We start from the raw sequence: 13,039 nt of genomic DNA on the forward strand, positions 1-13,039 counted from the left end.
CTCGCCTGCTGCAGGCGGCCCCGGCGGGACGCTGAGCCAGGTGTGTGCGTGGGGGCGAGCAGCGCTGCACGATGCCCCTCACTCGGCCTCAGTCCTGCTGGAGCAGGGCCCCCGCCCCGTGTCCCCTCAGCCCTTCTGCTATGGGAGGCTCCCCTGGGGCCTGTTCCCAGCACAGGGCATGTACTTGGCTCACCTCCGCTTCCGTTTCCAGGGGCACCAGCTGCCTTTCTCTGACCCACCCCCCAGCCCCTCCTTGATCCCCCTCTCCCAGCAGCTGGACAGTACAGGTTGCCTGCGGTTCCCCCTCTGTGTGTGGTGTCCCTGGCTGCTGGGGATTTGCCTGGTTAGGATGTCTCTCATTCCACCCACTTGCAGCCCTTCCCACAAGCCAAGGGTGCTGTCCCCTCCAGCACCAGGACTGGCCAGGTTTAAGCTTGTAGCTTGAAGATTCCCAAACCAGGTGGGAGCCACCAGTCCAGCCCCAGTGATTCCCAGCCTGGTGACGTCCTAGCAGCTAATGTCTCCTGTTACTGCCCTCATGCTTTCTTTCTCTGCCTGACCTGCTGTTCTGCTCCAGCCCCAGTCCCCCACAGTGCCTGACTATCACCTTACTGCTGCCAGCCAGCATCTCTACTTTCATGCTATTCCACTTCCACCCCCTGCAGCGCCTGGCTCTACCTCTGCACCTGACTCAGCCATTTGGGGTCTCCACAGGCCCCCATGGCCCCAGTTAACCTGTGCCTCCCCTTTCAAAGACTGGTGAATGGTTTGTGACCAGATGAAGAGCAGTGAGGACCCCTCACACAGCAAAGATTCTCCAGCACCCTCTGACACCCCTTCACTCTCAGCCTGGGTTAGAAGCAAGGCTCTTTGCCTGTTTAAACCTATTGCCTGACCCTGCATCCTGGGAGAAAACATCACCTTACTTCTCCCACCCCCTCCATCATCTGGCGACCTAGTTCTCCTGCTTCTCCATACCTGATCTCCTGCTCTCTTCACAAACCTGACCCCTTGCCTTTGTACAGCTCACCCAGTCTGTTGCATCTGCCTACTTGGACCTCCTGTTCCCCTACATCTGACCACCTGTCCCCCCACTCAGCTTTCCCACCTTCCTCATCCCAACCTCTTGCTTCCCTCACTACAGCAAGACCCCTTCCCCACATTTTTCTCAGAGCCTTCCCTCATTAATCCAGCTTTTCCCCAGGACAATCCGTTCTTCCCCGACATCCCCTTGGGCAATCAGCTTCCCCACCTGATCCGAACCCAAGGATGGATCCAAGGGAACCTAAGAAAGGTCTGTGAGGTGGGCAGCCCTTAATCTGTCCGCTTTGTCCTTCGTTGTCCTACTCTGCTTTGGTGCATCCTGCCACATCTCTGGGGCCGCCTGCCCTGATAGTGCCCCGTCTGTGGGCAGATGGGTAAGGCATAGCACAGCCAGGGGCCTTATGCATACTTTCATAGTGCCATGATGTGGCTCATACCGGCCAAGGTCTACCTGAATTCTGGTTAAGAAAAGGCCAGAGACAGTGCAGGACAGGGAGTGGGATTATGAAGAGGCCTGATTCTTGGAAGAGAAAGGAACAGGGACAGTGTGGGTCATGGGGTAGTGGGGACAGGCTGGAGCAATATGGTATCTGGGCAAGAGCCAGTGTCTCTGGGGCAGCACAAGGCACAGATCTAGTGAGAGGAATGAGCTCAGGTTGAGGGTACATGATGCCAGGTCTCACCAGGCATGTTTGTACGAGTGTTTGGACCCCATAAGTAGCTGCTCCTGTCCTACAGCAGGGGTGGGCAATATATGGCCTGCAAGCCAGATCTGGCCTGCAAACTGATTGGATCCAGCCCGCAGACAGGTGCCCACCCATCGATAATATCCAGCTGGTGGCTACACCTGCAGCACTCCACATGGGGCTGAACTGCTCCTGCTCGGGGCAGCCCCTACCATGCTCCTGCCTGCACCTGTCCTACACCAGCCAGACAACACCATCACAGCCCCTGGCCAGTGCACACAGCTCCCCAGCAGGGCTGCTTCCAGTGCAGCTGCAGCTGCCCGGGTACTGGTCAGCTTCTCCTGCCTCCAGCAGATCCTCCTTCTCTTGCCCCTGCTATGCTGCTCCAGGAAGCAGGCAGCACAAGGAAGTTGCAGAGATACTGCTGGGCTCCACACATCCAGCCAGGTGGGTGGGGAGGCTGCAACCAGGCAGTTCCTTCCCCAGCACATGGGGGCTGTAGCTCCACCTTCAGCTCCTAACCACCTTCCAACCACTTGGCTGCCCACAGAAGGCTGCTCAGCGCACTAGGTGGGTGGAGTGGGTGGAAGGCAGCCTAGAGCTGGAGCTGAAGCCCTACACACTGGGGTAGGAGCTGCCCAGCTGCAGCTCCCCCACTCACCTTGCTGGGCATGTGGTGCCTGGCACACATCCCCACAGCTTCCCTGCACTGCCTGCTGCCTGGAGTGGTGCAGCAGGGGCAGGAGGAGGAAGAAGAGCAGCAGGAGCTGGGGGGAGCTGAGCAGTACTTGGGCAGCTGCAGCCACATGAGGAGCAGTCCACTGGAAAGCTGTGTGACACTGGCTGGGGCTGGGGTGGTGTGGTGTGCGCTGGCCAGGGCTGGGATGGTGCTGTCTGGCAAGCATGGAACGGGTGTGAGTGGGAGTACATTGTAGGCTGCCCCTGACTGAAGCAGTTGGAGCTCGGCCCCATGCAGAGCATTCTGAGGGCAGCCGCGACTGGATAGGGGAGGGGATGGGAGGGGAGTGGACTGCACCAACATCCCACCAGGGTGAGCTCTGCTGCATGTGCTCCCTGTTCCCTCCCTCCTCCCACCCCTGGCTGGCTCCTGGCACCTAGCACAAGGTCAGCCCCACCTACACACACACAGGTGCATACCCCCCCACATGCAAAAGAAATACTGTATTTTGAGCTATTATGCAGTTGCCTCTATATACACTACTCAGGACAAAAATCATTTTTTAAAATAGTTTCATAGTTGATAGGGTCGGAAGGGACCTGAGCAGATCATCAAGTCCGACCCCCTGCCATGGGCAGGAAAGGATGCTGGGGTCAAATGACCCCAGCTAGGTGATTATCTAGCCTCCTTTAGAAGACCCCCAGGGTAGGAGTGAGCACCACTTTCCTTGGAAGTTGGTTCCAGATCCTAGCCGCCTTATATTTTAATAAATAAAATTAAAATATGTTATAGTAGATATTTGATTTTCACTATATGATTTTTTATCTATAATTTGTTAAAATTATATCTTCTGAAAGATTTTATGTGTGTGGTAGAGGTGCACCGATGCATTGGTCTGATATCAGATTGGCACTGATATAAAGAAAATTGTCTGTATTGGAAATTGGCCTGATATGGCCAATAATTTGGCTGATAAATGGCCCGTTCATTTGAACAGCCACAGCACAGGAGCACAGCCTGGCAGCTTAAAGAACAGTGTCTACTTGTTAAGTCTGGTGTGGTGGATGGGAAAGGGGTAGGGGAGAGGGCAGATCGAGGTCACCGTGTTGAGGGAGGAGTGGGCTGGGGCTGGGGCAGGGGCTGCCCAGTTGGGGCGGGGAGGGTGCGGGACTGAGCCATGGCTCATCCAGGGGGCACAGAGAGGTGGTAGCAGGTGGGGGTCGGCAGCTCCTGCTGCTGCATGCCGTTCATCCGGGGCTAGTCCCCTGCTGCTCATCCAGAGGCTAGTCCAGCACTCGCTCACTCATCCAGTGGTGTGCACCACTGCTTCTGCCACTGCTCCTGCCACTCATCTGGGAGGATGTGGGGTGGGGTGCATGTGCCCCCAGATCTGTGTGGGGCAGGGTGGGCTCTTCCCGGCGGGGGCTGGGCTAGGCTGCGCTGGAAGCGGGCAGTGGTGGCGCTGGGAGGGGGTTACAGGTGGAGGCTGCAACCACCAAAAAATTCGCCTAGCCCCCTCATCCCCCCTCCTAGCGTTGCTGCTGCCTGCCCAGAGTGCAGCCCAGCCCAGCCCCACCCCACTGGGAAGAGCTTGGCATAGCCCCATCCCACCCTGCCCTGTGCAGATCCGGGGGCACATGCCCCCACTCCAGTGCCCTCCCGGATGAGCAGTGGGAGCAGGGGTGGGAGCTGCCAGATGAGCGGGCAAGCGCTGGATGAGCAGCTCCCAGATGAGCAGCACAAAGCAGTGGCAGCCCCCCACCCCCCCGCATCCCCCAGATGATGCCCCGGCTGGGCAGCGCTTGCCCCAGCCCCTGCCCCAGCCCACTCTTCCCTCGCTGCACGGACCTTGATCTGCTCCCCACACCATGCCCCTTCCCTCCCCCTTCCACCAAACCAGATTTACCAAATGGGCACTGCTCTTCAAGCTGTCAGGCTGGTATCAGTAATCAGATTGGTATTGTCCAATATGCCTCCTTAAAAATTGGCTATCACTATTGGCCCCCCAAATCTGTATCGCTGCACCCCTAATGTGCGGCCCCCAACAGCCACAAGCCACAGGCCTCCAGGGCACAAAGCTGCATCAGCTTTAGAAAGCTGCTACATCATACCATTCTTTGCTGGGGAAAATAAGGGACAGAATGAGCCAGGACCATGCTCAAGGGTTGTGTCAGTGATTTTGTGCTGCCCTGCGCTGTCTTGTCCCTTCACTGTGACTCCTGCCTCAGCAGCATGAGCAGTCTCTCTGCATGTGGTGGCCCATTCTCAGAGAAGGGCCTGCCTGCCTGGGCCTGCCAGGTTACAGGCCATGCCCTGCAAAGGTGTGACAGCCTGTGCTTCTCCTGTGCCTGCAGGAAGCGACCTACCTGTATGTGCGAGCTGTGGCCACAGTATCTACGATGGACAGTACCTCCAGGCATTGAATGCGGACTGGCACTCGGACTGCTTCAGGTAGGAGCTGCATGGGGGAACCCAGAACTGTCCGGGACTGCTGCCTTCAGCCAGGCTGGCAGCTGTGCACTGAGATCACAGCAGCTTAGGAGCATGCACAGATGCACCTGTTTGTCAGCCACAAGGTGGCAGCATGTATGTACATGCAACTGCACACACAAGCATTCACACACAGGAGGTATATGCACTTTCCCTTACATGCTCACCTGCATGCTTACAAACTCTGTCATACACACCAACGCACAACATGATGTATCCCGGATAGGATTTATACATACCCTGTTATGTATATATTTACACATGTTGTCCCGCACCCACCACACACACACTCGCACGCGCGCGCGCACACACTCTCCACCCTGACAAAAACCCTCTGCCTCACACACAACCATGTATGTTCATACATGCATGGATACACAGCCACACATGCCAAGCAATAGATAGGAGTCCTGGATGCACTGAGCACCATCGGAGCTGTAAGTGTGGCCTTGCTGGTGTGGTGTAAGGCCACTAACCCTTGGTAGCATGGCACCTGCATCATAATGCCCCATCTCCCAGGACACAAGATGCTGCCTGGGGAAGGGAACTCCTTGTTCCCTGGCTTCTTTTCAGCAACAACCCTTCAGCTTGATGATTCCTTCTTGGGAGGGTAGGGTCTCTCTGTGTGCTAGCACTTGCTGCAAGGGAGCTCCCAGCTGCCCCAGTTCAGCCCTTTCAGAGAGGGTACTGCAGGCGTGTGTGGGGCTATCCTTGGTACTTCAGTCCCAGCCTCTTCCAGCAGGGGGAGTTGTGGTGGAGGAGTTGGCCTAACCTGTGTTAGCTCTTCGGAGTTTGCTGGGCCCCTGTGCTGTGAGCGACATTTCCGTGGGAAATTGGGCTGCTCTGTCTTGGTGGTTTGGCTGCTCACTCTGCTGCACAGCCCCCAGCATGGCTGCAACTGGGTAGCCATTAATAGCAGCAGCAGCTGGAGAGCATGTGAACCATAGACATCTGCTCCTCATTAGCCTGCATGCCTGCTGAGCCTGAGCCAATGGGGGCTGTGCATCCCAGACTCTGGAGTCCCCCAGGGAGGGGAGGAGCTGGCAAGGCTGGCTGGAGCTGGAGCAGTGCTGAAATCCCTCTGTCCAGCCCAGGTGTTTCTGGTTTACTCTGGTGTGGCAAGGCAGGAGGGTCATGGAACCAGGGTAGGAGGATGGGGGTTGGGCCTTCCAGCACTGGTGCCAGCTGGGCGCAGGGTGAGATGTTCCTTTGCTTCAAGCCTGACAGCTCACTTGGAGGGTGGTCTGCAGTAGTGCTGCCAGCCACCAGAGCTGTGGTGCTGCTGTCACCAGAGAAATGCCATTATTTTAAGAGGGGAACGCTTGCTCCCACTGGGGGGATGCACTGGATCTCTCCTGTGTCTTTTTGCACTGGAAAGGGGTATGCTTGTGCCACTCCACAGGTGTATCAGCACCTGCAAGATTGCTCTAAGAGGAGAGTGAGGGAGGAGTTTGAGGACATCAGCTATAATGCTCGCACTTTGTGGGTGAGTACAGTGATATGAGAAATGGATGCACTGGCAGAAACATTAAGGCATGTATAGGCAGCATTAGCAGTGTGTCCATGACAGCAGGGAAGTCTCATTGCTTCAGGCTGATGCCAGTGGAAATAGCAGGCACATGTGGATTGGGGAAAGCATTATCATGAGAGTGTCAGCAGGGCTAGCGCATGGAAAATGTGTCACACTGAAGTGTGTGTGCCCCACAGGAGGTCCTCAATGGACAACACTATGCAGGCTGCGCTGTCATGGAGGAAGTGCTGTCCCTGTGTGATTGCAGTTTAGTTTCCTGGTTTCTTTTCCTCCTTAGGCTGCTGGTCTCAGGGCAGGGGTTTTCAATGTCTCTCTCTACGAGGTCTTCAGAGAGTAGGCGGGGTGGAAGGAGTGATGTCATGGAGCCCTGGTCCCTCCCTTCTTCCTCCCTCTTTCTTTCTCTCACTCACTTTCCAGCTCTCCGAAGCAGCTGGAGGAGTGAGATACCTTAATCCCGTGTGGGGCTTCGCTCATCCCAGCTGGGGGGAGAGACCCCAGGCTGAGGACAGAGCTCTCATCAGCCACCTGGGTCCAGCACCCTATCCTGGCTGGTGGAGATTTCTTGGGGCTGGGACAGAGAGTGCTGCTTGGTGCGGTGGGAGCAGCGTGACTCCTGACCCCTGAGCTGGCTCGGAGGATGCTGACAGCTGTGCTCAAGAGCCACATCCTGACGGCCAGAGCCAAGTAAGTGGTCATGCAGGAGGTGGGCACTACTCTGGCTCTCAAGTGGGGCCTGCCTCTGCTGTAGACTTTGTGTCACTGTGAGCTTAGGGGCAATAGGGTGGTATGGCTTGTGATTGCGGGGCATGAGGCAGCTGCCTGGGTAAAAGCAATTTTGCCAGCTTAGGGGACAGAGAAAGAGGGTGTCTGGATATATCCTGCCCTTCTTCCCTGCTGCCATTTGACTGGGGACAGCTGCCCCACAGTCACTTTTCACAGACTGTCCTCTTGGTCGCTCTCTGCTTCTCCATCTCTGCTGGTCCAGTCCGCAGGCAGCTTAGGCCAGGCCAGTGGCAGGAGGCTGGGAGCTGAGTTAGGATGGGGGTGATCTCAACAAGTCTGAAATGAACCAAACATTCTGGGGGCTGCAACTGGAGCCAGGCCTTTCCTCCCAGCCTCTGGGAAAGGAAAAGACCCTCCTAGACCAAAAGTTTGCAAGCTTCTGCACTGAAGGGCTGTTCTCTGTGTGCATGTCTGTGTATCTGTGTGTATATTTGCATACTTGCATGCACCCGGGCTAGTGTGTGTACTGTAATGTGCATATGTATCCACATTATGTGTATTTGTATGCACTTGAGTTGGTGTGTGCATGTCTGTGTATCTGCATATTTGTATGTGTATCTGTGCGCATGTCCACATTTGTATGTAACCAGTTCTGTGTATGCAAGGGTGTTTGTGTGCAGTGGGGTATTTGTATGCACCTCCTATATACTTCCTTGTTCCAGTTTCACATATAGAGAAGCTGAAGCACAGAGGAAGCAATTTGTTTGGGGTATTGAGGGCTCTGATCTCTTGGTTGAGCAAATGCTTAGCAGTTAAAATGAGTGAGGGAGGCCTCCGGAAGGTCTCTGATGTGGCCAGCCCTTGCTGAATCTGTTTGCTTTGCCCCTCATTTCTCCACTACACCTTCCCACGAATTGCTAGTGCACAGCTCTTGTGACGCCTGTCCTGGAGGGCTGTTTCAGTCAAGACTGGCACAGCCTGAAGCCCCAAATCCCACCCTGGACTTGCCTGCTCCCAGGCTGGCTGAGGTCCTCTGGAGATCCTACCCAGTACATATTAAATGCTGCAACTTCAGGTCCTGTCACACCAAGCAGTGAATACTGTCTCTGTCTATAATCCTGGCCCCCAGCACAGGCAGCAGATGGAGCAGGTGTAAGCACCAGGGCTCTCCCTGTCCATTCCTGTTGAATCAGTGGGCAGGTATGGGAAGCAGCAGAGCTGTGGGTGAGAACGCCAGGCTGCAAGTGCTGCCTCTCTCAGGCAACAAACAAGGCCTCATATTGGGCAGGGAAAGGGTCAAAGGCAGAGCAGAGTCCTGTGCTGGGCAGGATGGAGGTGGGGTAGAGCAGGGCGCACAGTGCTGCACTGGGAGGGTGTTGGGGACAGTGTGGGGCTGATACTGCACTCATGAAGTCACCCTCCTGGCTGCTAACCTCTGCCAGTTTTCGCTCTCTGGCCTGGCCACTGCAGCTGGCCCAAGGGGCTTGAGCCAGGCCTGTGGGTGGTGGGAAGGGGAGTGTGCCGGTCAGGGCGCTATTGCCATGCTGCTCTGTGATGAGGTGGGGCCGTGGCAGGATGGCCGAGCACTCCTTGCCCTGCTGTGGGGCAGCTGCAGAGGAGTGGGGGGAGGAGCTGTCACCTCAGTGCCTGCAGCCCTGCTGCGACCTGTCTCCCTCGGCCCAGCCGATGCTGCCCGGTTCCCCTGGCAGGCTCAAGAGAAGCAACTGGAGGGCAGCTGTCTGGGACGGGTGACATAATGGGGAGGGGGCAGGGGTGACGTAATGGCTGCTTGGCGGGGGGGGGGGGGAGTACCCTGCTGTGCCCACACCCATAGGGGCCCGCACTGTGCCCACTCCTCCACCCTGCCCCACCGGCACCCATCCCTGAGCAGGGCCATCCTGGCCCAGCAGGAGAGGCGACTTGGCCCAGACAGTGGAAACAAGCACTTGGCTGCTGCCCGCAGGCAGGGGGCTGTAGGCCCGGGGCTGGGGGGTGCACAGAGACCAGCGCCCATTAAGGGGCACTGTTTTCAGCTATGCCAGGAGCAGAGCCCCCCTGGAAAGACCTGGCCTGTAGCAGGGCCCTTGCTCTGGAGCCCCCCGGCCCTGGAAGTGGGCCCCTGGTTGTGCTGGGAATTGAGCCTGCATGCCCATGCGGCCTTTTCCCTTAGCCCAGCAGAAGGTGTCTGGCTTGTGACCCAGCCGTGGCACTGTGACCCTTGGCTGGGAGCAGTACTGTGGGGGACAGCCCTTGCACACACATGGTTCTTTAAGTACAGGTGCTGGAGGAGGTGTGGTATCCCTGCCCGCTGCCCCAAGGGAGGGGTGTTAGGGAGACTTCATTCTGCTGACAAAGGACAGCAAGTTGCTGCAGAACCGGTGCCCAGGAGATGGCTCCTGGCATTGAACATGTTGCTTGCCCCTGGATCCCATTGAACTAGGGAGCCTGGCACAAGCCAGGTGAATGAAGGACCAGAGCTCCTCCCTGCTGGAGCCTGCAGGAAAAGACTATAGTGGGTGTCCTGCCTCTTTCTCCCTCAGGGCATTTGCTCTGGGAGCTGTAGAGTGAGGCAGCTTCTTGTGCCTGCCCTTGCTTGCTCTGGGGTCATGCTTGTCCATGCAAAGCAGTAGGATTGAGCAGTAGGATTGAGTTAGTGGCTCTGCTACTGTTGTGCTGGATGACGTTGGGCAGGGTACTGCCTCATGCCTCAGTTATCCCATCTGTCACATTGGGATAATGTTACTGACCTTTGCAGGATGCCTACAATTCCACTGATAAGACATGATAGATAAGGGGAAGGCATTTGCATTTTGTATCCTCACTCTCTTATGAATCAAGCCCATTCTTTAGTGCTCTTTTTAGGGAATGTGTGTTTCTTTCTTGCTGAGTGCAGTCTGACCAAGGCAGGTGTGTGCTGCAGAGTGAGTAAGGCACATGGGCACCACTCTAGAGTTGTCTGTACAGTGCCTAGCACAGTGAAGCCCTGATCCAGGACCTGGGCTCCTAGCTACTACCATTATACAAATGTCACCAATATGCCAGCCGTTGGACAGCTGTAACGAGGATTGGGTTCAAATTCAGGGGTTTAGCACCAACTTTTCAAATCAACCTTGAGCCCTCCCCCCAAAACTTGGGAAAATAAATTTTAACTGGGTGTTCTAAAGTGAACAACTTGCCCACTCACCAGCAACATTAAACTAAACTGTGTGTTACAGAAAAGGGGACAAGCACGCAACCTTGAAGTAAGTCTTAACTATTAAACATTGACTGAAACCCCCACACATTACTGAGTTAATGGTCTCTTGGTTACCAGGCAAACCAGTACAGGGGAGCCACCACTTAGTCCATTTTGCTCGGAAGAGAGACTCATCCAGGGTTGCTTTGTCATTGGCCTACCACGTATGCCAGCCAAAGTAGCAGGTTCTGGGTAGGGAGGCCAACCCTGGGGGACCTTGTTGCTCCTCCCTGCCAAGGGTTACCACTCTACTATGGGGACTCTACCACCTATGCCAGTCAAAGTAGCAAGTGCTGGACAGGGAGGCTCTCACCAGAGTTGTCACCACTGATGCTGGGTTTCACTGCTGGGGATTACATCTGAGGACTGCCACTCCACTCCACCAAGGGTCACCGCCATTCCTCTACCACTACCAAGAGTGGCTGCCGCATCACTGGTCCTCTTTGGGTTGCCTGTGCAACACCCCAGTTCCTTTAGACCATGACTAAGGCCCAGGAATTTCCACTATAATGAGTATCAGGTCTGAACCTGATATATGGACTAGGGACTGGTGCTCACAAACCCTTTCCCTGTGAGGAATGATTGTCCACAAGGCTGTCCAGGAGGTAACTCCTGTCCAGAGTCTCTCTGTCTCCTCCTTACACATACTGTCTCTGTCATACTAATGAGGACATGCAGAAAAAAAATACACAAAGTTACCAAAACAGAACATAGGCCTGTCCAGTGGCTGGCAAAATGGTGACATATGTGTAATGGTAGTGGCTAAGAGGCACCATAACAGCATGCATAACAAGCAGGATTATACAGATACTCAGTACTAGTAGCTGCAATAAAAATAGAAATGGTAGATGAGAGCCTGCTGGTAGGTTCATCACTAAAACTGTTGTTCTCTGGCCTCACTTTGTGGGCAGGTCTCAGGCTGTAGTTGCACAGCAAGGTGATGTGGGAAAGTAAATTGCTACATTGTAACCCACATTCAAATAGGAAGTGAATCTGTGACATCATGTCCTATTTTGGGAGTCACCAAGAAGAAGTTGTTCCCCATAACACAGCTAATTCATTCCCATATTCACTATCCATATAAGAAACTGGGCATTTGAGAAGATACCACTTGGAAATACTTACCTCTTACAGGCAACAATATCAGCCCTAGCTGCAGGGGGGGGGGTTTGAAATTAACTGTGAAGCATGTGCCCAGACACTAAAGACAGGACATGGAGAGAGCAGCGGTTATGTGAGCTGGAGACAGGACAGAACTGGACAGTGGAGCAGGCTGTGTGAATGCAGAGGGGAGAATTAGACTTGGGGAGTCTCAATACACCATAAGTATGGATAGAACTGGTGTTTTGGAAGGAGCCATGGGGATTGAAGGGATTTAACACAGTGTGGAAAAATGTTGTCTGGGCCCCATGCTCTGTAAACCACTCAGCCCCAAGGAAGTGAAGAGAAGGTGGGTCATTGATAGCAGTTTTGGGATACGGGTGTCCTTGAACAGCATGGTGTGGCCCTGTTATCGTTAAGCTGGGACTGGTGCCTAGGGGGAGAGCAGATTTGATGCCTGTGCCTGCTGGAACTTGGGCTGGCCATGTCTTTGCCAGGCTGACTTGCAGCTGGTATGATGTACTGGGCTCTCTTATGTCACGATCATATGCATTGGCGACGTGTAGGGGGTGCACATGGGTGCATGTGCCCCCCCTGAGACTGGCCATTGCCAGCGATGTCTGTGGGTGGTCGCTGCTCCCCACCTGCCCCCCTGCCACCAACACTGCCCGCTGCCCTCGCTGCCGCCATCACCACGGCTGCCTTCAGGCAGTCCCTGCTTGCTGCCACCATGCCCCCACCGCTGCTACTGCCAGCACACCCCTGCCTGCAGGCAGTTGCCATGCCCTCCCAGTGTCAGGAGGCATGAGGTGTTCATGATCATATGATGTGGATTTCCACATTCTCAGTCATCTGCTGTAGCCTTGATTTGAGGCAGGAAGTGATCCTGGGATCACAGAACTTGCTGCTTCCATTTATTCCACCAGTCTTGCTAAGGCAAGGGATGGAGAAGGCATCTTTCCAACTAGTGTTAATTGGGGCTCTCCAGCCATCCCCATCCAGCTCATCAGCTGCTCCTGGTCTTTGGTAGAGGTAGCAGCACTGCTCCACTGCATCCTGCTGTTTTTTACAGATTCACAGAAGTTTAGGGCTGGAAGGAACCAGCTCCCCCCCGCTGCTTTGGGCAGGAAAGACTGCTAGGGTCAAATAACCCCAGCAAGCTATGCATCTAGTCTCCTGTTGAAGATCTCCAGGGTGGGTGCCTGCACCACCACTGCTGGGAGTCTATTCCAGAGTCTGGTCACACAAACTATGCCAAAGTTTTTTCTTATATCCAATCTGAAACCTTCTTCTAGGAGTTTATGACTGCTGCTCCTGGTTTTTCCCTGGGGTGCTTTGGTAAAGAGTTGTTTCCCTAGCCCCTGATGCTTACCCCTGATATATTTGTAAGCTGCCACCAAATCCCCCCAAAGTCTTCTCTTTTTTAGCAGTCCCATATCTGTCAGCCTTTCCTTGTATTGCTTGCTCTTCAGGCCTCTAATCATAGATTCATAGATTAATAGATGTTAGGGTCGGAAGGGACCTCAATAGATCATTGAATCCTATCGCCT

At 54.9% G+C, this 13,039-nt stretch overlaps 1 protein-coding gene across 2 annotated transcripts in view; it reads left to right on the forward strand.

Moving 5' to 3' along the window:
• The first annotated feature begins 1,254 nt into the window (after positions 1 to 1,254).
• Positions 1,255 to 13,039, forward strand: part of LIMK1 (LIM domain kinase 1) — a 31,866-nt gene continuing 20,081 nt past the window's right edge. The window contains exons 1-2 of one of the 2 annotated variants that reach the window (XM_025215695.1): positions 1,255 to 1,294; positions 4,764 to 4,860. In XM_025215695.1, the coding sequence (XP_025071480.1) occupies positions 1,270 to 1,294; positions 4,764 to 4,860 (122 nt within the window). In that variant the 5' untranslated portion in view covers positions 1,255 to 1,269. Of the gene's footprint in view, positions 1,295 to 4,763; positions 4,861 to 6,847; positions 7,115 to 13,039 lie in introns of those variants that run through there. The other variant, XM_025215696.1, reaches the window with a different exon arrangement.

Source organism: Alligator sinensis, unplaced genomic scaffold (genome assembly GCF_000455745.1).
Source record: "Alligator sinensis unplaced genomic scaffold, ASM45574v1 scaffold201_1, whole genome shotgun sequence".
Lineage (NCBI taxonomy): Eukaryota > Metazoa > Chordata > Crocodylia > Alligatoridae > Alligator > Alligator sinensis.